General features: G+C 36.6%; 1 protein-coding gene across 1 annotated transcript; it reads right to left on the bottom strand.

Moving 5' to 3' along the window:
• Positions 1-1,511: 1,511 nt before the first annotated feature.
• LOC115437934 (Y+L amino acid transporter 2) lies at positions 1,512-26,976 on the bottom strand. The gene is made up of 10 exons (XM_030161337.1): positions 26,790-26,976; positions 26,078-26,613; positions 15,611-15,736; positions 15,390-15,534; positions 12,772-12,895; positions 8,611-8,714; positions 8,424-8,520; positions 7,112-7,261; positions 5,601-5,784; positions 1,512-2,533 (listed from the first exon to the last, which is right to left on the bottom strand). The coding sequence occupies exons 2-10, from the start codon at positions 26,595-26,597 to the stop codon at positions 2,445-2,447; spliced, it is 1,539 nt and encodes a 512-aa protein (XP_030017197.1). The 5' UTR covers positions 26,598-26,613; positions 26,790-26,976; the 3' UTR covers positions 1,512-2,444.
• Positions 26,977-27,818: the final 842 nt, after the last annotated feature.

Genomic DNA, 27,818 nt, shown 5'->3' with positions numbered 1-27,818 from the left:
AAATAGCTCCCTCTTGTGGACAGTCTGTGGAGTGTTGCACATCAGTGGGAGAGTTTGACAGTGAAATATAGGCTTATTACATTAAAAAAGTGAGAGTAATATATTGAAAACATGACAATTATTTAAAAAAAAAAAATACTACAATGAGATATGCAAAAGAATAAAAAGGTTCAGGTGAGATCAGATTCATTTTCACTGAGAAAATGGTTTGTAAATATTTTATGCCATGCATTATTTCATCTTATGTTTCTCCAGCCTTTCTTCATAATACTCACTTCTTCTTGTATTTTCTAATAAAAGTTAAAAAAAAAAAAAAAAATCAAAACCTGAAAGACTACATAAGAATAAAAACTTCCTCTGGTGAAATACAAAAACAGTTTCTCTTGGTGTTTTGCTGATTAAACCTGTTTGGATACAACAGTTACTGACAGGACAAAAGTACAGACATGTAATAAAAGCTGGAGAATCCACATGAGCTTTGGTCTTGTTCAGTGAAGCGCTTCATTAAACAATAAAAACAAGTGCTACTGAATAGACTACTGAAGTGTGATAACGAAGTTGCATTTATGATGAATAATAGGCTATGAAAATTCTATGAAATTATACAAATCAAGAGATGAATGAGGAAAAGTCTTTTAACAAGGCAGGAAATATGTGTAAAACAAGTGGTTCCAGGCACAACAGACCCCGCCCCTCGCATGTAGTGTAGCTTATTTTGGCATCAATCCAGCTGATGACATCATGTCTATACATGTGCTGATGTCATCAGATCAACTGCCTTTATATATGTGCCAAGTCTGAAGTAAATTGAAACAAAATTAATGTTTTTATAGGCATTTGAGATTTCACTCATTATAAGAACTAGCGTCACTGTACCCGTGGTGCCATTGTACGATAGTGCCCTCCCATGGTGCAACAGCGGCATTGCACCCGTACACTCTCCTGTGTTGCCACATCGGTACACACGACGGACACGCATCGGACACAACATGTCCATTATAGTAGGATATGGGGGAAAACAAAGATTTTAAAAATGCCTAAAAAATTTGAACTTTGACCTACTTTTCCCAAAATGTAATCACATCTATCCTCGGTCACTGGCAATCTATAAACCCAATTTGGTATGAATTCAACCAAGAGTTTTGCTGCTACAGACATTTGAAATTTCACCTATTTTAAGTAAATGGGGGAAAAAAAGAATTAAAAAATTCATAAAAATGTTTAACTTTGACCTACTTTTTCCCAAAATGTATTAACATCTATTCTGGGTCACTGACAATTTAGAAACCCAATTTGGTATAAATTCAACCAATAGTTTTGCTGCTACACAAATTTGGTATTTTGCCCATTATAAATAAATGGGGAAAAAAAAAGATTTTAAAAATTCATAAAAAATTTGAACTTTGACCTACTTTTACCTAAATGTAATCAGATCTATTCTGGGTCACTGGCAATCTATTAACCCAATTTGGTATGAATTGACCTAATAGTTTTGCTGCTAGAGTGTTAACAAACAAACAAAAAAAGAAACAAACCGAACCAACAACAACACCCCTTGCCTCTCCTTCGAGGGGGGGCGGTGTAATAACTTCCAGGGGTCAGATTCACCTGGGCATTTACATTTATACAGGGATTTAAAAATGTGCCTTTTGAACACACCCCCAATGGCCGTTGGCGGTATTGCAACTTTAAGACATTTCCTCATTTGCTTGATTTTGGAGCCAAACATATTACCTATTGGTTTGTATCCAAGAAGTATTTTTGTGTCTGGATTTGATACATGCTTGGACTAAATTTATGAATGTAGGTCAAAGTGCTTATGGTGTCGTAGTGGTTTTTGGAACTTCCTAGGTGGCGCTGTTGAGTCATTGTGTCTCACCCCCATCCCTGACCTCTATAAATACAACATTTTTACTACTCCTGAGAATGTTTAGACCTTAAAAACACCCTTAAGCGTTGCTCTGACTGGTTCAAATGTCTACTCTAGTATATGCAGTTGCCCTTTTATTTACACAATAGCAATCACAGTGTTGCTTAAATCAGTATTTTCCATTCCTGGATTGCAAATATTTGACACACTGCTGCAGGATAAGGGGCGTCACATGATTACACACCAGTAACGTATGAAACAGTTTCAGATACAGGTTTATTTTTTCCACACTGGTCTAAAAAAAAATCACAGATATTCCCTGATCTCTGTAGAAAAGCATTCACAGAAGAGTGGTGAGTCACTTGAGACGACAGGCCTTATTTTAAACTTGACCTGGCAGAAATAATCCTCACAAATGCTGAGAGCCTGCGCCTCGCCGCTCTGTCCATGCAAGGCCTCGGTTTCCTGTGTCCAGAGAGTACGAACGTCAGCACCAGGACTGACAACAGGCCTCCGGCGGAAAACAACAACGGACGACCCGGCCAGATTCGTCCAAACGCAGACGAAGAGGGGTTCATTTAGTTTTACCGCCGGCTTGTGTTTCAGCGTCGAAGTCCGTCAGGCAGCAGTAGAGCAGTATCTGGGTGTATTTAGTGACAAAGGCTGGAGAAGTGAAAGGAAAAGAGGAAGGGCACAAATCAGTCCATTTAGAAATGCCTGACGTTGAACTTTGAAAGCAATTCATCAGAATTACTCACATGGGAGGAACATGTGACAAAGTAAAATGTGACAGAATGAGTAAAAACCTGCACAGTCATCAGAGCAGAGCGAGAATCATGCTTTTCCCATAACAATACATTCCTGTTAAATGTACTTATTGAACCCTCCGGTATCCCGTCCAGTAAGGCCCTTACTAAGCACCAAGTGTGCCTTTTTTGCACACTTGTGGAATAATGTCAAAAAAATTTTCATAGAGTTTGTTTTTAATTCTTTTACACTTTTTTCTATTTCATCAACTTGAGCTGTAAATAAAAATACCAAATACTCAATAACTGTCACATTTTTAACCCTTTAAATGCCGTGTTTTTAATATAAACAAACCATTTTTTTGGATGCAAAAAACACAAAAAATGTATTTTTTTCAATATACTACAAAAAAAAGTGGATTGCATATTATTTGATTTTTTTTCATCCTGGCATATGTCAATGATTAACTCCAACGTTGGATAATTTGCATTATTATTTTTGGCGCTAGGTCAAATGTTCAAAAATACTAGCATCTGTCACCAAGTGTGCGTAAAATGCACACCTATAAATCAAACTATTAAATATTATATATTGATTTATTTTTCTGCTCTAATTTGATTTTATTTTTGTAAATCAAGGTCAGTCCTAATCCTACAGATCAAATAATCATTCATTTTAGTCTTCTTTTTTAACCCTTTAAACGATCTCTTTTCATCTTGATGTCACTACATTTTTTGATGCAAAAAAAAAAACCTAAATATGTTTGTTTGTTTTTGTTTTTTTTTTAAATACTACATAAAAATTGGATTAAATATTATTTGATTTTTGCAGCCTGGCATATGTCAATGATTAACAGCAACATTAACAACGTTAATCAATTAATTTAGACCCTCCCCTCTCAAATGAAGCCCAGATATCAGTAAAAGCAGAATTTATGCCTTAGTGGCTTTGGATCAAAAACAGTGGTTCTAATGTTAGAAATAATGTGTTTTAGGCACACTTAGCAGACAGATGCTAGTCTGGTCATTTTCTTTTGTTTACAATGTGCACATTTTAGTTGGTGGCCAGAATTTTAAAGATCATGCAAAAATGAACAACTTTTGAATTCTAACCTGATTTAAATTGTGAAAAATAATATGAAGTTTTTTAACACAAAGTGCAAAGTGTGCATAAAAGGCGCACCCGGATACCAGAGGGTTAACTCAATGTAATATTGGTAATAATGTAAGAAAAAAATGATAGATATTTGCTTAAAATATTATTAGCAGCCTGTAAAAAGGCTATTACCAAAAAATGGTGCAGACTAGAACCACCTACAACTAACGACAGGATCCAAACTGTGAATGGAATATTTGAGATGAAGATTCTGACGCATAGACTAAAACTGAAGAAGAACAGAGTCAGGATAAATGGAAGAAATGGACAAGTTTCATTTCAACGTCACACTACAAAAAGCAATTGTTAGTCACAAGGTTTATTCTGGTCAATGTATCCCAAATGTTCCCTATGTTTGTTTTGTTTCGCAATGTACAAAAATCAAATAATAAAATAAAAAAAAAAATGTCCTTATTAACTCTTTAAGACCTAGAACTACTTTTGTGGCAACATCAATGTGAATTTTTCTTCATATTTAACCTTTTCTAAGAAATGTATCACCCTGTATTAAGGCATTATCCTCTGCACTTTGTATTTTTTGGTGAAAATCTGGTATTTTCCTATAATTAATTTACTGATCAGGTAGATCAGAACAGAAAAATGAAGCTAAAGTGTGTTTTTTTTTTTTTTCAACAAAATAAACAAACATCAACCAAATGGATCATATCTGATGATGTTGAAAAAACTGAGGAACTGCATTTTAATTAAATTGTTCACATGTATTGATAGGATTAGTGGTTCAAAAGTTATTAAACATTTTTGGTCATCGATGCCTGTTTGGATCATCGAGGGTTAACCTTTAAGTAAATGTAATTTAAGGAGGAAGTGACTTTCTGTACTTGCTTCCTCTTCACAGATAAACACTTAAACCTGGGCAATACTTAACTTACACTGAGGTAGTAAAAAAAAAAAGATTCTAGTAAAAGTAGCAATACTGATTCAACTTCCTCACAGGGAAAGTGAAAATATAAAATCTCTCAAATGTGAATATAAAAGTAAAAAGCAGTACATTTTTACTGGTTGTTTGTGTGCAAAATGAACTGAACATTAGTCATATTAAAACATTCTATCATGTAAAATAAAAAAAACAATATATGTAAACTTGACTCTAATGTGCAAATCAGTTTTCAACATCAGAGGAACAAATATTACATATTTTCTCATCTTAAAGTCTTATTTTTATGTCATTTTGAAGTTGTTATTGACTCAAAATCAGCAAAATAAGCATAAAATCAGACACTATAGGCATCTGTTCATTGTTTTATGTTATTTTTTGTTTTGTTAGGTCATTTACATAACTTCCATCTTCTTGTGATTTTTACAATATGTTCATTTTATCATATCTTTAACATAATTTTCTTCATTTTTTAGGTCTTTATATATTTTTTTGTGTCAAATTTGATTAGTTTTGGTCCTGTCACTGGTTTTATGTCATGTTTGTTTCATTACATCTTTTGCAGTGTTTTGTCTTACTCCCTTTTATGTAATTATCTATTTACATGTAATTATTTCTCATACATTGTCTTATTAGATTTGCTGTGCATGTTGTGAATGCACTGATGGATTTTTTTTATTTTCTATGAGTTATTGTTCCATCCATTTGGGTCAAAAACAGCTAATGTTGGGGAAGCAGCGAATTAAAATAACTAATAATTCCTTTCAAATGTATGAAAACTGTTCGTAAAATGTAAGAAGTAGAAAGTGCAGATATCTGTGTGAAAATGTAGGGAGTACATTTTAAAATGATCACGAAATAAATACTCGAGGAAAGAAAAATTCCCTGATGGAATGCACTGAAACCTGTCATTTTCTGGCTCCTAAAGCCTACCGTTTAATGTACAGATGAATCTGGGCCTTCGCTCCACAGGCAGGTAAATGGCCACATAGTAAACTGGGACTCCTGAAAGTGCGATGGCGATGCCGATCAGAGAGTTGATGGTGTCTCCGTACAGAGGGATGATGACGAGGAACACACTGCACAGGCAGTAGACGAAGGGGAAGAACAACGTCAGCTGTGAAGAGAAAACAACAGGCTGTTCAGAAGACTGTGAGGAGTCAGTGTGTTACAAAGGTCAAAAGGTCAACTCTGTCTGCATTTCATCATATTATACACATTATATACACCATTAGCATTAGCATTAGCACACATTAGTGTCGCATACATGACAATGAGCTGTAAATACTAATAACTATAGAGATAGATAGATAGATAGATAGATAGATAGATAGATAGATAGATAGATAGATAGATAGATAGATAGATAGATAGATAGATAGATAGATAGATAGATAGATAGATAGATAGATAGATAGATAGATAGATAGATAGATAGATAGATAGATAGATAGATAGATAGATAGATAGATAGATTTATTTGATATACTTATTGATCCCAAACTGGGAAACTGTAGATTATGTATTATTACTCCGCCCCCAAAGGGGAGGAGAGGAGGATTGTTTTTGGTTCAGTTTGTTTGTTTGTTTGTTTGTTAACACTCTAGCAGCAAAACTATTGGTTGAATTCATATCAAATTTTGTTTATAGACTGCCAGTGACCCAGAATAGATCTGATGACATTTTGGTAAAAGTAGGTCAAAGTTTAAATTTTAATGAACTTTTAAATCTTTTTTCTTCTCCCATTTACTTGGAATGGGCCAAATTTCAAATGTCTGTAAAAAAACATCAATTTTGTTTCAATTTCCTTCAAACTTGGCACTTATATAGAGGTGATTGATCTGCTGACACCAGCACATGCATACATATGATGACATCAGCTGGATCCATGCCAAAATGAGATACAGTATGTGTGAGGGGCGCCACTTGTCATTATTTATTACGACTAGTATTCTAATGTGCAGTTGCCTGTTCTTTTCACTACTGTTTTTATAATTACTGTTGCTATTATTACTTATTTCCCTTTTTATATTCTAATTCTTCTTATATGCATACATACAGTGTTGTTCTTCCACGGGCACCGTTCATTTCCCATAGGGCTCTACACAAGCCAGTAAAGTTGTATGTAATGTAATGTAATGTAATGTAATCTAATTAGATCAAATTTGGTCCCAACAATGTATTACCCACTAAACTTCTTTATCTGCCAAGTAAGTCATTCAATCATAATCATAATAAACAGCGAAACAGTGACTTCCCATAATTACTGCAGTGATTAATGTGTTTAATATGTGTGTACTGATGTTTTTATATATATATATATATATATATATATATATATATATATACACACACACGCACGCACACACACACACACACACACACACACACACATATATATATATATATATATATATATATATATATATATATGATGTAAGTACCTTAACAGGCCTGTGTCTGTCGGGCTGGGTGATGCGTAGGTAGATGAGTCCGGCCACTGACAGGCCCACGTAGAGCCAGTAACTGAAGCTGAAGTAGTTGATGAGCTGAAACACGTCCTCCACACACAGAAAGATGAGGCCCATTAACCCCTGCACAAACACAACACAATATGACTTCAACACAATGTACAGAATGTGGAGGTGTTTGAGTCAGGTCACAATCTGATGTTTATTTAGGACAGTGGTTCATGTGGATGGTGTCACCTACAGTATGGAACGACTCAAACTTTAGTTAAAACCACAATATTTGAACTGATTTTCTCAAAGTAACAGGATGTGGGTTCTCTGTGTATGATGTATATGTGTACGATCACTTTATTCACTAATATTTGTTGTTGTTCTGCAACTACTCTTTAGGTTAAATTTATCCAATTACAGGTGATTTCAGAGAGGTAGGAGGGTTTAATACATGACTGACATCTGTAATGACCAATCATTATATTATCCCAAAGGGGGAGGCAAGGGGTACTGTTTTTGGTTTGGTTTGTTTCTTTGATTGTTTGTTTGTTTGTTAACACTCTAGAAGCAAAACTATTAGTTGAATTCATACCAAATTGGGTTTATAGATTGCCAGTGACCCAGAATAGATGCCTTTACATTTTGGGAAAAGTAGGTCAAAGTTTACATTTTTTATGAATTTTTTGAATCTTTTTTTTTCCTATTTACTTAAAGTGAACAAAATTTCACATGTCTGTAGCAGCAAAACTATTGGTTGAATTCATACCAGACTGGGTTTATAGATTGCCAGTGACCCAGAATAGATGTCATTACATTTTGGGAAAAGTAGGTCAAAGGTTAAATTTTTAATGAATTTTTTAAATCTTCTTTTTTCCCCATTTATTGATAATGGGCAAAATTTTACATGTCTGTAGCTGCAAAACTATTAGTTGAATTGATATCAAACTGACTTTATAGATTGCCAGTGACCCAGAATGGATCTCATTACATTTTAGGAACAGTAGGTCAAAGTTACAATTTTTTAATGGATTTTTTTTAATCTTCCCATTTACTTATAACGGGCAAAATATGTGTGAGAGGTGGGGTTTGTTGTGCCTGGCCCCACTTCATATTATTATTATTATTATTATTATTATTATTATTATTATTATTATTATTATTATTATTATGTTATTTTAACTGAGTGTCGTATAATGCATTGACTGGACGTGAATGGACACTGGTCATCCAATAGTTAGTGGAATAATCTCATGTGTCTGTACGTGTACATCCGTTAGTGTTAAATGTTCCTCACATTGAACAGCAGCGCAGGGATTGGAGTGAACCTCTGCAGGTGGATCAGACTCAGACTGTTGGGCAGGTGTCCTTCTCTGGCTCCCACAAAAAACAACCTGCAACATCAACAAAATATAAAGTTATTGAAGAATACATGTAGGAGTTCCATCATAATAACATTTGGTGATGAGTGTTTTGTTTATTACCTGGAGGCAGCGATGATGGAAGCGTTGAGTCCTCCGTAGCAGGACATGGCGACTGAAATAGGGATGATCCACTTGAACGGACCCAGGACGGCGTTTCCAAACGTCTGTGGGGTCAGATGAACAGATTTAGTCAGAAGTCTGATTTAACATGTTTTTCAATAAGAATACAAAAAAATCTATGGGTCATTTCACAGTCCACAAGATCCTATATGGCTCCAGTCTTGTGCTGCTGTACAGTTGAATTTCCCCCTTTGGGGGAGCAATAAAGTAGATCTTATCTTATCAGAAGCATATGTAACACATTCAAGAAATCTTACCAAGATCATTTTCACTTCAATCTTGAATTAAGCAAAAAAAAACTCGGCCAATGGAACAAGTGAAAATTATCTTTGTAAGATTTCTTGAAATAAGATTTTCAAGATCTATTGTCTCAGGAAGTACGACCCCATTAGTCCTGTGCTCAGATCTGTGCACTGGCTTCCTGTGGCTCAGAGAATAGACTTTAAAACTGCTCTGCTGGTCTTCAAGTCTGTCCATGGTCTAGAACCAAAGTACATCTGGGACATGTTGGTCCCATATGAACCATCTTGGACCCTGAGAACCTCATGGACTGGTCTGAGAACCTCATGGACTGGTCTGAGAACCTCATGGACTGGTCTGAGAACCTCATGGACTGGTCTGAGAACCTCATGGACTGGTCTTTTGCTAGTGCCCAGAGTCAGGACTAAACTATGCAGACGACACTCAGATTTACATCCGGCTGACAGCAGGTGAACATGGGCCTGTGGACTCACTCTGTGACTGCCTCCAACAGATCACTGTGTGGATGCAAAACAACTTTCTCTAGCTAAATTCAGACCAGACTGAGGTCATTGTTTTTGGCCCACAAAAATCCAGAGAAAGTGTCATCAGTCATCTGGAAACTGTTACTCTAAAAGCTAAAAACCAGGTTAGAAATCTAGGGGTAATAATGGACTCAGACCTAGACTTTAACAGCCACATTAAATCAATTACATCATCAGCCTTTTACCATCTCAAAAACTTTGCCAGAATCAAAGGTTTACTGTCTAAACCAGACTTAGACAGACTCATCCATGCATTTATCTCTAGCAGGTTAGACTACTGTAACGGCCTTCTGACTGGACTCTAAACCATATGTCAGACAGCTGCAGTCCATCCAGAACTCTGTTGCTCTGGTCCAGACTAGAACCAGGAAGTACGACCATATTAGTCCTGTGCTCAGATCTGTGCACTGGCTTCTTGTGGCTCAGAGAATAGACTTTAAAACAGCTCGGCTTGTTTACAAGTCTGTCCATTGTCTAGCACCAAAGTACATCTGGGACATGTTGGTCCCATATGAACCATCTCGGACCCTGAGAACCTCATGGACTGGTCTGAGAACCTCATGGACTGGTCTTTTGCTGGTGCCCAGAGTCAGGACTAAACAGGTGCAGCTGTGTTTCAGTTCTATGTGTTTCAAGTTCTGTGTGTTTCAGTTCTATGTGTTTCAGTTCTATGTGTTTCAGTTCTGTGTGTTTCAGTTCTATGTGTTTCAGTTCTGTGTGTTTCAGTTCTATGTGTTTCAGTCTTCCTGATGATGTCACACAGACCTCTACTCTGACAGTGTTTAAGTCCAGGCTGAAAACAGCTCTGTTCAACTGTGCAGAGAACTAAAAGGCTTCTATCTGCACTCTGACCTTTTACTTTGTTTTAATTGATTATTACCTCCACCAAGGAGGTTATGTTTTTGCCAGGGTTTGTTTGTTTGTTTGTTTGTTTGTTTGTCTGTCCATTAGTGTGCAACATAACTCAAAAAGTTATGGACAGATTTGGATGAAATTTTCAGGGTTTGTTGGAAATGGGATGAGGAAGAAATGATTAAATTTTGGTGGTGATCGGGGGTGGGGGGGCCCACGAGGGGGGGCCACTGATTAGCCTTGGCGGAGGTCTGCGCTCTCCGAGTGCTTCTAGCTAATTCTTTAATTGTTTTTTCTTCTACCATTTACTTATAATGGGCGAAATTTCAAATGTCTATAATAACATCATTTTTGTTTCAATTTACTTCAAACTTGGCACATATATAGAGGCAATTGATATGCTGACATCAGCACATGCATAGATATGATGACATCAGCTGGGTCAATGCCAAAATAAGCTACAATATGTGCGAGGGGCGGGGTTTGTTGTGCCTGGCATCACTTGCTACCTCCGCCAAGGAGGTTATGTTTTTGCCAGGGTTTGTTTGTTTGTTTGTTTGTTTGTTTGTTTGTTTGTCTGTCCGTTAGTGTGCAACATAACTCAAAAAGTTATGGACAGATTTGGATGAAATTTTCAGGGTTTGTTGGAAATGGGATAAGGAAGAAATGATTAAATTTTGGTGGAGATCGGGGGTGGGGGGGCCCACGGGGGGGGCCACTGATCAGCCTTGGCGGAGGTCTGCGCTCTCCGAGTGCTTCTAGTTATTTATGTTTTATTACCTCCGCCAAGGAGGTTATGTTTTTGCCAGGGTTTGTCTGTTTGTCTGTCCGTTAGTGTGCAACATAACTCAAAAAGTTATGGACAGATTTGGATGAAATTTTCAGGGTTTGTTGGAAATGGGATAAGGAAGAAATATTACATTTTGGTGGTGATCGGGGGTGGGGGGGCCCACGGGGGGGGCCACTGATCAGCCTTGGCGGAGGTCTGCGCTCTCCGAGTGCTTCTAGTTGATTATGTTTTAATTGTAATTGTGTGTTTTTAACCTGTCTCTTTTCCATTTTTGTAAAGCACTGTGAATTGCCTTGTGTATGAATTGTGCTATACTCATAAATCTGCCTTGCCTTGTCTGCCAAAATCAGCTCTTATATCTCACTGAAAAGTTACTCTTTAGGTGATTATGTCTTATTTTAAGTGTGATGAGATATTTTGACTAGAAATGAGAAACATATACGTGGTAAGATTCAGATTTTTGCAGTGAATATGATACAATCAGATACAGTACAATGTGATACAATGCAATACTTTATAATACTATACAACCGAAACTAACAATCAATAAATAGAAGCTAACAATAAATCAAGCACAGTCTGGGTCACAACAGTGCAGGGCCACCACCAAAACAAAAAAAAAAAACATATTTTTCTTTACAATAAATGTTCAAATCATCCAATATGTCACTATAAAACAAAGATGAGAGGAAACATCCAAAACCTCAAAACAGATTTGTTTATCAAAAGTTGTTTTTTTTTTTCTCCTTTCCTCTACAATTAATCATATTGAGCCCTAAAATTAATCTGTTGTTTCTATTTATAAAACTGGGAATAACTAGTATCATTAACTATGAAAAACCTGAACCATTAAATCATTGACAGTCCTCCTGAACAACCAAAAAAATGTTCCTTTCAAATATCAATTTCCATATTGTGAGTTTCAGTTTCGGGTCTCAATGCTCAAATATTATTATTTTTGAACAAACAAAAATATCAGATAACACAAACATATCTAAAAAAAAATTGGTAATTCCTTTTTAACACTGGCAAAGTTCTTCCTCCTTCCTCATTAATGACAGTCTTTTAGTGTCACTAAAGGCCTCTGGTGAATGAACTCCTCCCCCTGGTGGATTATCTGTGTATTGCATGTATCTAATTGTATACATCAGGTTTGTCAAAAAAAAAAACAAAACAATATCACACTGATCATGTAGAGGGCTTCAAAACTCATGGATCAAATATGATACATTTGGCGTTCTAGGGTTAACTTAAGATTCAGATTTATTAATTGTCATTCAATAAAAATATCCTAGATGCTGTTACAGAACAAAATAGCAAAATGCACAGCACGAAATAAAAACACCGAAAAAAGATCCTAAAAACAGCAACTAAAGACAATCCATATACATATAACAAAATATTAAAAACTGCGCTAAAAATAAATAAATAAATAATTAGTAAAGATAAAAAAGACATACTTGTAGAGACAACACAATGACATCAGATAAAATAACACAGTTTGTATTTAATACTTCTGTTCTAGGAGTGTTTTTGACATTGTGGAGTCAGTACTTTTTCTCCAGTAAAGCCTGTCAATCCTTCCTCCACCGCTGCTTGTTTTCATCTCCCAGTACAAATCCTATTTTTAGCCGCAGAACGACTCGTCTCGCTCCGGGAACTTCGGGTTCTTACCACTGCGACAGCGTCACTGGCCAGAAGAGATGGCATATCCAGGACCACGTAGTACGCCACGTTGGTCAGCAGGTAGATGATGGTCACTATGGGCATGGAAATAGCGATGGCCAGGGGCAGATTCCTACAGCCACAAACACACATGCATCGAAACACAGATGGTACTGCAATTACAACCAAAGTTAATTAGGTACATTTATGACTTCAATCCCAAATACTCCTGGGGAATTAAGAATTAGGACTGGATATTACAGCCAAATAAATGGAGGAATTAAATCCACTTTCGATAATTCGTTCATTAAATCCACTAATACTTCACATGAACGACAAATCCCTCTAAGCTTTAAAAAAATGGAAAAAAATAAGCTTCACTTTTTTTTTAAACTTTACATATTGCAGATTTTATGCATTGTCCTCTATTTACTGTGCAAAATATCACATATGAACCAACTACACAAACTAAAAACAAATAATCATCAAACAAAAGTCACTTCGACTAACAATTAATGCTTTTTTAATCATCTTTAATTGGACTAAGTTGCCTCTAACAACAATAATCCATATCAGATAGAATTTACAGTATATACTCACTGAATTTTATTATTATTATTATTATTATTATTATTATTATTATTATTATTATTATTATTATTATTATTATTATTATTAATTAAAGTATGTGTCCCTTAAACTTCTACACAGAACTAATGAGTACAAATAATATAAAGAATGAATACAATCAAGGGTTAAATGTGCTGTTCTGCAACTTTTCATGAAAATGATTTAACCCATAAAGACCCAAACATCTACCACTGAACAAAACTGTCTATTGATCTGAACTGTTTAATACCTGTTGATCCATTAATCCTATCAATCCATGTAAATAATTGGTGTAAAATACAGTTCTTCATCTTTTCATGGTCATCAGATATGACCCATTTGGACGTTCAGAGGCTCCGTAGTTACCGTGGAAACACTGTCATCTTCTACAACACTGATTCACCAGTAAAATCCATGGAGTTGGATAAATGACAGTGTATGGACACATTTGATTTATGTTGAATTATTGATACTTTTGCTGAAAAAAGTCACTTTTTCTTCAGTTTTCTCTGTTTCTGATATAATAACCATCAACTTTGATCTGAACTTTCATGAACATCTACATGATCAATAAATTAAAAATAGAAAAATACCTGATTTTCACAGAAAAAATGTAAAATACAGAGGATAATATAATAAATGATGATAAATGATGTAAGAGAGGGTCAATAGAGAGAAAAAAAAAATCATTTGGGAACTGCCATAAACATAGGACTGGGTTTATGGGTTAATTCAAGAACCATCCTTATTTATGTATGTATGTATGTATGTATGTATGTATGTATTTATTTATTTATTTATTTATTTATTTACATTTGTTTTTATAGAGGTCTGTATCAGCTGATGTGAATCTGTTTTTTCTACAGAGCTTACAAGGCAGAAAAACATGCTTATATAATATTTTATTCTATTTACATTATTTATATGTGGAGTGATGTTTATAGCTCAATACACTGATGTTAGATCTCTTCTGGATAATAAAGTTTATTGTCAATCTGTAAAATATCTGTCTAGTGCATATCTTTACCACATATGTTTGATAACCACATTTGATGGATTGCTGTAAAAAAAAAAATATGTGTGTATATCAGCTGGTATATTATTATATGTTCTATTGTTTATATTCCTTCCCCACAGAGCAGTCAGGCTTTAATTCCAACTAGAGCACAGGCGTCAAACATGCGGCCCGGGGGCCAAATCCGGCCCGTCAAAGGGTCCAATTTGGCCCCTGGGATGAATTTGTGAAATGCAAAAATTATACTGAAGATATTAACAATCAAGGATGTTCAAATCATTTTAGGTCAGTTCAATCTAAAGTGGATCAGACCAGTAAAATCTATCATAATAACCTATAAATAATGAAATCTTCAAATTTGTCTCTATGTTTTAGTGTAAAAAAAGTAAAATTACACAAAAATGTTTACATTTACAGATTAGCCTTTTACAAAAAAATGTGAATAACCTGAAGTGTCTTAAGAGAAGTATGTGGAATTTTAATAATATTCTCCTTGTTATTAAATGTTTGTGTATTTGTAGATCCACTGTAATCTCTAAGTTGTGATTCACATGTATAAATGATAAACTAAGGTATAATATTGTTAACATTGCACTTATTTTATTTAAGAATGTTCAGGTTGTTTATATTTGTTCATGTTATGTTTGAGTGCAATTTGTAGATGTGAACATTTTCATTACGGAATTTTACTTTTTTTCTCTCAAAAGTTATTAATGTATTATTATTATTATTATTATTATTATTATTATTATTGTTATTATTATTATCATTTTACTGGTCTGGCCCACTTTATATCATACTAGGCTGTATGTGGCCCCTGAACTAAAATGAATTTGACAGCCCTGAACTAGAGTAAAGTCAGATAAAGCTGCTCAAAACTGTTAAATATTACAAGTCCAAAATGTGAACATTTCACATGAGGAATTTTCATTTGATGCTAAAACAGAAAATCAAAAACTAACGAGTCTAGTACATCTCCCTGTGTCTCTGAGTTCGTTTTCACCTCTCTGGATTCTCAATTTCTTCAGTGACGAAGTTGAGCGTATCCCATCCTGAGTAGGAGAACAGCGCTGAGTACAAGGCCAAAGCTATGGCTCCAGGGTCAGTGGACGAACCCTCGAATGGACTCTCGAAGCTTTTTGTTTGTCCTGGACAAAGTGAAGCTTTCAGTGTTTATTTGATCTTATTTGTTTTGTTACTGTGCTGATATTCCTCTTGACTCACCACTGGATATTTTCAGGATTCCTACAATGATGATGAGGATGAGCGCCATGAGTTTGGCGTAGGTGAAGATGTCCTGGACCAGCGTCCCCCACTTCACATATGCACAGTTTATGAAGATGAGAATACCTGCACAAACCAGAGGAAGGAGATAATAATCAAAGATGAGGCTTCAAAGAGATTCAACTGTCTCTCTGTCCTGCTGTTGGATTATATTTTGAGAATTAAATGCATTCACCATCACTGTCAAGTGTACTGCTTTTGGACAAACTACACTTTCAGTCACTGGAACTGCATATTGGAACAGTTTACCACTCAACGTAAGAGACTCACAGTCATCTGCCTCCTTCAAATCACAACTTCAGTGTTGGATGAAGGAAAACCAAACCTGTGACCATCAGTAGATCGTTCTCACTGTTGTTGTTCTGTGTGTTTTTAGGATGTTTGGCCTTTTTGTCAGCTGTCTTTCCTGTCACCTGCCTAAAGACTACAGATGGAAATGACACTGCTGCTACAATCTGACAGATTTACAGCTGCAGTTGTTGTAGATGTTCATTAATATGCACTGACCCTAATAAATAAATAAATAAATAAATAAATAAATAAATACATTTTATGAAGAGTATGATTTAGATTTATCTATTGTGTTACATAGTTTCAATTCTGCTCTTTTAAGTATAAAGTTATGCAGTTTACCAGAAAGAAAGTCTGAAAGTAGAAAAGCATTCTGAAAGCGCATACCTCCGCCAGAGCAGATCAGTCCCCCCACCCACCCACCCACCACCACCAAAATTTAACCCTTTCGTGCATGACATCCACATTTGTGGACACATAGTTTAAGATCACTTTCCAAAGGGTCATTAAGGCAATATTCTGAGCTCTTCTCTTCTGCTCCTCCTCCTCCTCTATGACCTCCTCTCTGCTCCTCTTTCTCCCTGACTTTTTCTCTCCTAATTTTCTCTTCTGTTTTTTGCCCCAGTGAATACATATTACTGACTTGACTTCCTCCCTGGAGTCTCTGTGCTTTATCGCCTCACAGGTTTTCCCAGGATCATCACAGGTTTTCCCTGGATCATCTCTGTACCTGCTGCTGTGCTCCTGCCTCTCTCCTCCTTCATCGTCATCACTCACTTATCCATATCGTTCTGATAGTGTTTATTCTACAGTTCCACAGATGTTGTAGTTCAGTTATCTGTGCATCCACTGCATCCATGTGTCTCCCCCTACCTCCCCCCTCTCCCCCAGTCTCCCTCTATCTCTATCATTCTCTCTTTTTCTCCTCCTTTACTCTCTCTCTTTAACCCCAACTGGTCAAGGCAGACATCCATCCTCCTCAGTCTGGTTCTGCTCCAGGTTTCTGCTGTTAAAGGTCCTTTTTCCTTCCACTGTCTTCACTCACCAGTGTTTACTCTTGGAGGATTCTGTTGGGTTTCTGTAAATTGGCTTAGAGTCTGGTTTGGACCAACTCTATATGTAAAGTGTCATGAGATAACTTTTGTTATGATTTGGCACTATATAAATAAAATTTGATTTGATTTGATTTGATTTGATTCTCCAAACCACATGGGGGCAGTCTCTATAGACCCTAAGCAATATTATGAAAAAAGTAACATCTTCGTTTTAGAATTCAGGCTGCTCTGTGATCTCATGAAGTTAAAGAAGTTAAACTCCTAAGACCTAGCTATGGGTTTTCTGTCCATGTTTGTGGACAACAGTTTCACAGCTTTATACAAAAAACCCCAACAAAACTGTCCACCTCAAAGGACATTCCATAAAAATAAAAAATGCATCTGAAAAAACTGTTGCATCATGATGTTTCCAATATTAGCAATTATTCAATTAAAAAAAGCCTAAACTTGTATTTTCCCAGGTGTCAGGAGGTTAAATATCTTCTTAATAAAACCACATTTAAATTAAAAATTTCAAAATGCATTTAAACTTCAGCCTAATTTTGAGTCATAGTATCAATCTAAAAACAATCTACATACTTTTTTTCCTAATTCATGCATGAAAGGGTTAATCATTTGTTCCTTGTTCCAGTATCGACATTTCCTGAAAATTTCATCCAAATCCATCCATAACTTTTTGAGTTATCTTGCTAACAGACAAACAGACCGACAGACAAACCCCGGTGAAAACATAATAATGTTGAGACAGACATAAAACACAACTGAAAACACCACAGAGTATATAAGGAACACACTTCTGTCAGATTCCACAGTTATCAGGTTAATGAGTACCAAGATCTGGTGTAAAATAAGCATCCAGCAAAGAAAAGCACCGATGGGTCATTGCTCAAACATCGTCTAAAAATACAAGGAATGTAGGTTGGGTTGGGTTACAGTGAAATGGTTTTGTGATTATTCTGCAGGTCTGATTCACAGTGAACTGACAAATAAAGCTGAACTTTGACGTCTTTCACCGCTTACAGTGTCATGGAATATTGAGGTAAAAAAGACATAGACGTAGGAGTCATGCAGTCTGAGGAAAAGTCACAAATCACTTTTACGCAGAGATCCCAGAAAAAAGGTGACGTGCTGATCCCACCTTTTTTCCACCAGTGACTGATTTCCACAACCAAGACAAAGGAGTTACAGAGGGGAGACAGGCTGGACTTGTACACAGCGGACCTGCGTTCCAGAATCAAAGGACTGGTGATGCAGCGTAGCGTATAGAGTAGGGATGTAATGATTACTGGTATAACGATAAACCACGGTAAAATCACAGATGGTTAGTATTACCGTTTAAATTCTAATTATCATGATAACTGTGTTTGATTACCGCACTTTTAGGGGAAAAAAATGTCGATGTAAAGATCTGCTTTAATGTCAAATATTTGAGTATAGTTTTAATGTATTACAATTTTAATTTTCTATACCTAATATTTGGAACCTATTTTCACTTTTAAAGTCTTTGAAAAGGTTCGTTAAGCATCTGTGTGTTATTTATGCAATAAATTATATACATTTTTCAAAACGGATTTTATAGTTGTTTGTGTTTTCTGTCCTTTTATGTTTTTATAGTAGGTTAAAGTGAAAAAATAATAGACAGATGAGATAGATGAAGTTGTGCTGAAAAACAAAAAAAACAGATCCCAAACATGGGTATCGTAAACATTTGTTTATATAGTATATAAAGGCAAAATCAAAAGGACTGAAAAACAGACAAAATAGGCTCAGACCACTAAGGGTTAATATTTGAATGTTTCTGACACAGAAGGGACATTGGGAGTGTTATTTTATTTGGTTTTTTTTTTTTTTGTTTTTTTTGTTTTTTTTTTTCAAAATACAACTTGGTTCAATTCTTTCAGTGTGTGTATTAGTACTTTTTGAACATTTTGAGCACATTTTCAACAATGCTGTGACAATAATGATAACCGTGAAATTTTGGTCACAATAACCGTGGTATGAAATTTTCATATCGTTACATCCCTAGTATAGAATGACGTGTAACTTGCACATCGGAAATACTCTGAGTATAGCGGTGTCGGCAGCGGTGTAGTGGTCCCTGGAGAAATGGGTATACTCTAAACCTTTTTTTTTTTAAGTCCAGAAATATGCAGTTTGTAGATATTACTGGTCACACAAGCAGCTGCATGCATGTAAACGTATTCAACATGAGGCAAACATAGGATAACATTAGCCTTTCATAACATTAGCCTACTCACACAGTTTAACTATCAGCGAGAAATTCTCTCCTCTAAATGTGCAGTCACATGACCAGTAGTTTAAAACAGTGACTCATTTGGAAACCACCTTACAACTGACATCAGAAAGTAGGTTTTTTCCATATGTGTCACTCATTCGAAAGACGTTTATTCTGCCTTTCTTGTTCACATTTCCAACTAGAAGCACTCGGAGAGCGCAGACCTCCGCTAAGGCAGATCGGTGGGTCCTGTGTTAAAAATGTATCTGAAAAAACTGTTGCATTATGCAGTTTCCAATCAAGACAATTGTTTAATGCAAAAAAAAAAAAAGCTAAAATTTTCACTTCCCTGAGTCTCAGGAGGATATCAGGGCTCTGTTACTACCTCCAGAGGTGTTACAGAATCATGACAGAGGTGGGACCAAACGATCCCAACATTTACACAGATGTCGTTCCGGAACAAAGGTGAAATATTCCCGGAACAGAAGTGCTGTGTAAAAGGGCCCCCTTTAAGTCCAGCCTTTTAATATACATAATAAACATTTGGTCAAACTATGGCTGTTACCAGGATACCAGGGGATATTATTAATTGCTGACCTCTCTAATCGTTGCTGGACAAAAGTGTGGAATCGTCCTGTTTGTTTGGTTCTCACCAAGCGAGTCTCCGATCTGCTGGGTCGCTCTGACCTGGCAGACAAACCGAGCAACTGTCTTATATCCAACAGCACTGGAATATCAGGAAACAGTATCAGTGTCAGTATCCACAGATATGAGATCATACACAACAACAGTGCATGATACTAGGAAACGATGACGTTCACAGGAAACGTCAGTGTGTAAAGACCAAAGCCAGATACCTCATGACCTTTGACCCCTAGACTGCATTGAATGAGACACCATTGTGGTGCTATGATGAATACAACCACTGGAAATGAAAGCTGGATTTGTATTATTAAAAGAATAAGCCATCTATCTATAATGTACACGAGCTCTGCCAAGTTCACCCAGTTTGATTACAGATGGACTGAAAGGCAGTGGAAATGTGCTGATGTCAAATGAGTCTAGAACTCTGGACAAAATGGTTCTACATGCTGACCTGCACACATGTGAAGGTATCACTGATGTAAAGGCATCAGCTGGAATTTAGATAGACGTGTGTTGCTATTAAATCTCTGTTGTTTCACCAGGACAATGCCAGGTGTCATTCCTTTGGTCACAGATTACATGTCCTGTCCTTCTGAACCTCCTGAAGAGGAGTCAGACAACAGTTACTGTGGAACAAGCAACAGCAGCAAATACCTACTAGTATCCTCTATATCACAGGTGTCAAACATGCGGCCCAGGGGCCAAATCCGGCCCGCCAAAGGGTCCAATCCGGCCCCTGGGAGGAATTTGTGAAATGCAAAAATTACACTTAAGATATTAACAGTCAATCCTTTTACTTTAGGGCTCATATAAAGCCCTACTTTAGTCTGAAGTGGGTCAGATCAGTAAAATACTACCATAAAAACCTGCAAATAATGACAATTACAATTTTTTCCTTTTTGTTTTACTGTAAAAAGTTAAATTACATGTGTACTTTACAAACTAGCCTCTCACAAAAAATATGGAAAAACTAGACGTGTCCTATGAGAAGTAAGTGCAATTTTACTAATATTCTGCCAGTTACTAAAATATTTTGTGTATTTGCAGATCCATTGTGATCTGTAAGTTGTAATGCAGATTTACAAATGATAAGCAGAGGCAAAATATAGTAAAAATTGTACTTATTTTTCTTAATTAATTTCCGTTTTTCATGGTTGTTGATGTTATTCACATTTTTAAAAGGACAGTTTATAGATGTAAACATTTTCATAATGTAATTTTACTTTTTTCATTATAAAACACATTGAAATGTTTGGAGTTGGCATTATTTCGATATTATTATCTTATTATTTCACTGGTCCGGCCCTCTTCAGATCATATTTTGAGGATGTGGCCCCTGAACTTAAATGAGTTTGACACCCCTGCTCTATATAGTTAGACATACAGTCGCAGAAAAAAAATATTAGACCATCAAAAGCCGTCAGAAACAATGGTTCTGCAATCCAGTCCTAACTCCTGTGTGTGTCATGTGACTAAAACAGACAGAAAAGAAAACATGGAATGAATAAAAGCACTGTTTTTGTCAGTACAGTGACACAGATACTGATGGAAGAACTGAAGGGATTTTGGTTTTTATCAAGAAAACCTGTTAAATGGATAGATATCAGCTGTGAAATTAAACTACTATGAGTTATTTTTGTTGTTCTCATTATATTTGTCCAAACAAATGGACCTTTAGTTGGACCAAACATTAAAATGAACAAGAAACTGAAGAAAACAAAGGTGATCTAATAATTTTTTTTCCCGCACCTGTAAATATAGTATGTATAGCTTTATTACTAATATAATTTTTTAATTTTAGATTGTTTTTTTTTTTTTTTTTTGCACTGTCTTTATGCATATACACTTTTCTTGCACTTGCTGCCTTGACTGTTGAATTTCCCTGTTGTGGGATCAATAACGTTCAATCTAATCTAATCTAATCTAATCTAATTTTTACTAAACAGAAGGCAATACAACTGTGGTAAACATACTGCTGTTCCAACTTTTTTGAGTATGTTGCAGGCATAAAAATCTAAATTTTTTAGATTTTAAGTTATGTAGCAGAACCGCTGACTTTTCTGTGCCTCTGACAAAAATGTGGAATATAATTATGTGCAATAGAATCAGTTATTCCAGTACAATTAGCTCATTACCTCATGCTTGACACAAGTTGGCTTCAGAATGATAGAAGTGTTTTATTTATCTATTTATTCTATTTGGTATATATTTTTTCTTGTTTTATTGTAATGCACTTTTTAATTGATATCCCAGTTTTGTTGGATAGGTGACTACATAATGACAATTAATATAAATACATCTTTATTTTATCTTATCTTATCACGACTTTTGAAGGTTGCAGTGTTCCTGAATTTTGCAGCAGAAACACATTCCGTATATGTGAACTGAAAAAGAAACTCCCTTCTTCAAAGGTTGGCTCATTGCGCGTGGTACGGCTGCTCTTTCACCTAAATACCACCTCTGCTTCTTACATTCTCCGCAGCACAAAGCCAGGCTGATAAATGCAATGGTATGTTTTACAGGACTGTTAGTCTAACTATAGCTGATGCCAGTTCCTCTCAGGGTTACTGGGGTTGAGCTCAATGAGGAGCTAATAATGTAATGAGGCCATCATGGCCCCCTGCCTCTGCATAGTAGGACTCAGACGGTCAGCACAATACTAAAAACTAGATAAAAGTACAAACATCACACTGTGAAAATAGTCTGGAATAGGTCATAGTTCCACATTTATACGTATTATTGGCGAAATGTACTTGAATGAAACATAAAAGTAGTCACTGTGCTGTAAAATGGTTCCTTTTGATGTTAAATGTGATCTAAATTTGGATTAATTTGATTACTGTATTAATGTGCATGTTGTATTTTACTGCGGTAGATGTTTAAGGTTAATATTTAATGTTATATCACTGTCCCTGTGAAAACTATGTATCTCTAAAAAGTCATAAGCTCAGAAAAACAGGCTTGTTTTCAGTGAATGTCAGTGAATTTCCCATTTAATCCTAGCTCCTTTACGGTTTATTTATCTGGAGAACTATGGTTTCCGCTGGACAGGAGGGGGCTGAAAAGCTGTAGTAAGAACATTAACTTAACGGAGTGATATTCTGCATTTTCAAATATTTCTCTGTGGTCTCCATAAACTGTAAATGCTCTGCTTGGGTCTGAATTCTTCATTCATTCAACTCCACAGGTCCATCTGCAACTTATTTCTGACTAATGACACCAGAAAGGTCATTTTGAGCGCTGGCCCTTTAAATGCTCATGAGCCACTTCAGGCCCCGCCCCCTGCAGGTTATTGGCTGTGCTGCTCTGTCCTGTTCAACCAACAACTGAACATTTTAGGTAATTGGCTCAAAGTTTGGACATATTTTCAGTTTTTACTACAACCACTGCGGCTGATAAACAATTATGTCGAACTCGGAGAAATGTTCGTCTGAAGTCTGACCTGATATGTGCAAATGTCATAACATAACTAGTTATAAAACGTAACAAATTAAGCAGAAATTAAAACAGGTTGTAGAAATCCACTTGATTTTTGCCCAAATGAATATACAGATAGTCTTGCAGCAGCTGGAGGGTTCAAATTCAAACTGTATGAACTATTAGGGTCCAAATACACAAAGAAATGAACCACAGACTAAGAAAAGTGGGTTTAGTTAAATATGAGCCTTTAAGTGTCAGAAAAATATAGTGGAACTTGTGCTCTGTAGATGTGGTAGTTTTTATGCTGCGGTGTATTCGTGCATGTTGTACCGCATTTGTCCAGCAGTCACCGCCAAAGCGTTTTGGCCATAGCAATGTGATTGTAAGGCTATTGTATTCCAGAATTACTAATTTCTCCTTAAATATTGATCCTATCAATTTGCCGTCTTCGCTAGTCTGTTCCTCTACCAAAAAATACACAAGTACGTCAAACTGCAGTAGTCAGCTCCTTCCAGATTTGTGTGAATCCCCGGACACACACACACACACACATGCATGCATGCACACAGAGGCCACTTAACTTTATACTATAGATAAAAGTACAATATTTGTGTCAGTGAGGTGTAGTGGAATAGAAGTATAAAGACATGTAAAATGGAAATACTGACACTTAACCCTTTCATGCATAGTGGTCACTACAGTGGACAGCTATTCTACAGCTGTTCTCTTGTATGTTCATGGATTTTGTTGTTCTTTTCGTTGCTTTTTTTTTTTTTTTTTACAAATCTTTATTAAAGTTTTAAGACACTACATGTCTTTTCTGACATGAATTGGTAACATTATGTAGATCTCTCCTGAGGATAAACCCCCAGAATCACAAGCCTTCCCCACAGTTTTCACACAATTTATCAGTAAATACATGTTTCTGTGTGTCAAAAATTAAAAGTGTGGTGTCCAGCTGAGTGGATATTTTTGCAACTTCATGAAAAATAGGTTCATAAGAATTTTTTTGTCATTATTACTTTTTGTAATATATTTAAAAAAAATTTTTACAATTATTTTTATTTTATTTATGTAGTTTTTATTTATTTTTCAGAAGAAAATTTTCAATCACATTGTTTTTTTCATGCCTAAAGAGGAATAAAAACACTCAGGAAAAAATTTTGATTAAGGTTCTCATAATTCGTGCATGAAAGGGTTAAGTACAAGAGTAAAAGTATTTTGTTAGAATCCACCACTGCAAAAACTGAAGCTTTCATACATTGTCAGTATATGAAAAATTCATCCGCTCCATCTTGACAGTTTGTATTCGAGCCCTTTTAAGAACGCCACAAATGTCGTACTACTGCTGCACTGTACCTGACGTCCACCTGTCTGCGCGTACGTTTGTGTGAGTGTCGTATGGGACCCCTAATAACACTATAATGTGGACTACCTGCAGTCACCGCCGGAACATGTGGGTCCTGGAAAAGACTTCCTGATCCACAAACGTGTGTTGTTCTTACGTAGTGTGTTTGTTAGTGCGAAAGGGGGTTTCATACTGCGTTTGTACGTAACAACATTTGTGACTGAGGCTTCATGTGTGTCGCAGCTGTAGCAGCAGTAGGAGACTAATGCACCCCAGGTTTGTTACCTCCGCCAAGGAGGTTCTGTTTGTGCCAGTGTTGGTTTGTCTGTCTGTCTGTCTGCGTGTCTGTCTGTCTGTGTGCCTGTGTGTCTGTGTGTCTGTGTGTCTGTCTGTGTGTGTGTCTGTCTGTGTGTCTGTGTGTCTGTCTGTGTGTGTGTCTGTCTGTGTGTCTGTGTGTCTGTCTGCGTGTCTGTCTGTGTGTCTGTGTGTCTGTCTGTGTGTGTGTCTGTCTGTGTGTCTGTGTGTCTGTCTGTCTGTCTGTCTGTGTGTCTGTCTGTCTGTCTGTGTGTCTGTCTGTCTGTCTGTGTGTCTGTGTGTCTGTCTGTCTGTCTGTGTGTCTGTGTGTCTGTCTGTCTGTCTGTGTGTGTGTCTGTCTGTGTGCAAGATAACTCAAAAAGTTATGGATGGATATGGATGAAATTTTCAGGAAATGTTGATACTGGCACGAGGAAGAAATGATTACATTTACCATAGTGTTTAGTTGCTATTTACATTTATGATCCTTTTCATTGTAATATGATGTTGTTGTTGTTTGTAGTACTCTGTCGTTGTTGTTGTTTTTGGTTTGTTTGTTTATTTGTTTGATTTCCCCTTTATGTGTTGTTGTTGTTGTTGTTGTTGTTTTTCTGTCCATATTGTCTTGTTAACTATCACTAATAAAATAAAATAATAATAATAATAATAATAATAATAATAATAATAATAATAATAATAATAATAATAATAATAATAATTTTGGTGGTGATCGGGGGGCACTGATGTGCCTTGGTGGAGGTCTGCGCTCTCCGAGTGCTCTTCCAGTTTATTCAGTAAAGGCATTTATTTTTGTGGCTACACCAGTCATCTATCTGCAGTGCAACAGCTCTTTATTCTGCATTTCTGCATAACAAGATGGTTTTTATAACCATAGAATAGTTATTGAGAGGTGGATTGATCCAGACAGAGCACTGCTGAAGGCTTAGGTGTGAAATGCACGGTCTGCTGCTGTACACTGATGATGGTGAACTGATGGTTTCCCGTCTGGATTTCCCTTTAACATGTTGTAATTAAAGACTAATTACTGAACACATTGATAATCTATCTGAAAAACTTTGATTTTGATTGGTTTTCTGACATGACCAGTGGTGTCTTACAGAGGCAGGCTGCTGCGATGAGCCGGACCCCATCATACGGCGGCTGGCAGGTGGGGTAAAAGGCCTCCACCAGGTAGTTGGCGAAGGTGAGTGAAATGACAGCCTGACTGGCCGGTTCGATCAGCAGGATGGACGTCCACAGACGAATGAACGCCAGGAAGCCTCCGAACGACTCCAGGATGTAGGCGTAGCTGGCTCCAGACTTGGTGATGGTGGTGCCCAGCTCTGCGTAGCACAAAGCCCCAAACACTGAGAAGATACCTCCAAGAGCCCAGATCAGCAATGACAGCCCATAGGAGGCGCTGTACATCAACACCCCCTTTGGAGACACGAAGATCCCAGAGCCGATCATGTTTCCTACGATGAGGCAGATGCCATTGATGAGAGAGATCTCCCTTTTCATCTGCATTTTCTCTCCTTGTCCATCATTCGGGGCCTTTAAGTCCTCATCAGACGGAGCCCGTGAGCTTGGGCATATCGTCTGTGACATGACCCCCATCTTCACCCTCAGATCCCCCATCAGGCCTGGGGAGCCGCTGCGGAGATTAGATGAAGAGGAGATCATTCAAACTCTAAAAGACAAAGTTTTATTTCACTGAACATTAATTCACATAAGAAAGGGTCAATTAAAGGATACTTCTCCACATTGTGAATGAATAAAAGATTGAACAGATGCAGCAAAAATGAGTAAAAACAGAAAAATACACTTTACCTTATTATAGAAGAAGATGCAAAAGTAAGTTAGTCCCTGTTGAATAGAGGTAAGATAAGGCTCTGTCAGGTCGGTGTTCCTCTGACTGGGCTGAAGACATTAGTCAGGTCACATCTGAGCGGTAGCAACAAGACCCTCGGTGTTGCAATCGGGCAGACCAGCACAACCACAGCCCAGTGTTTTTCCAGGACCAGGAAAACCGGACTCTCGTGTTCCCCTGCTGTGCTATTTTGAGACAAGCAGAGCTCGTCCCTGCCCCCAGAGAGCCTCCAAAAACTGAGACTCACAAGGAGCCAGACTTCATCTGCGTCGGCAGTCAGCAGGTTAATTCATCAGACATGTGGTGAATTAAAGGGATTCTAAAATATATCAGAGAATGCCCTGTGATTGGCCCAGACAGTTGCTTCTTTCAGTCACCCCGACATGTTGCTAATAATAGGACATTTTTGTTGCTGGCATCACAATCATCAGATGTGCAGATACAGTGTACAAACGCCTTCGAGAAATGCAGTCAGACATTCAGAGCTCTTATTTATCAAATAAATTGTTGTTGTTGTTATTATTATTATTATTATTATTATTATTATTATTATTATTGATAATAATAATAATAATAATAATAATAATAATAATAATACATCAGTTTTATATAGCGCTTTTCTAAGTACTCAAAGACACTTTATAATAAACAGCCAAGGGACGAACACACAGCAAATGGGTAAAACAGATACAGTAGGGTGGTCCAACAATCCTGGTAAAAAATACAGTTTCAGATAACCTCAGTTAGAACCCTGCATTAGGTTTTGACATTCAAAAGATGATTTAGGAAAAAATTTGGGAGAAAAAGGAGATGTTTTAGAGATTGCACAAGTTGCTGAAGTTTCCTAGAAATGGACTAATTGTTCATTTTCAGCACAGACGAGCTGAACTGTAAGAGAAGAGCAGTACTGTCTAAACCAAGGTTTGAGGGATTCAGCTAGAAATATATGGATGAAGTAAGGCATACACCAGGTGAATTTACTGGAATTT

This window comes from Sphaeramia orbicularis, chromosome 17, assembly GCF_902148855.1.
Source record: "Sphaeramia orbicularis chromosome 17, fSphaOr1.1, whole genome shotgun sequence".
In the NCBI taxonomy this organism is placed as follows: domain Eukaryota; kingdom Metazoa; phylum Chordata; class Actinopteri; order Kurtiformes; family Apogonidae; genus Sphaeramia; species Sphaeramia orbicularis.
Note: the sequence above shows the minus strand (reverse complement) of the source record. Positions and strands in the feature narration are given on the sequence as shown.

What these genes read in the sequence shown, in the direction of transcription:
- LOC115437934 (XM_030161337.1), bottom strand. Translation starts at nt 26,597, where the DNA reads ATGGGGGATCTGAGGGTGAAGATGGGGGTCATGTCACAGACGATATGC. An exon ending in TCCCTGCGCTGCTGTTCAAT is followed by an intron (nt 7,262 to 8,423) that starts GTGAGGAACATT and finishes GTGTTTGTGCAG; the next exon opens with GGGTTAATGGGCCTCATCTT. An exon ending in ACAGACACAGGCCTGTTAAG is followed by an intron (nt 5,785 to 7,111) that starts GTACTTACATCA and finishes TTCTCTTCACAG; the next exon opens with CTGACGTTGTTCTTCCCCTT.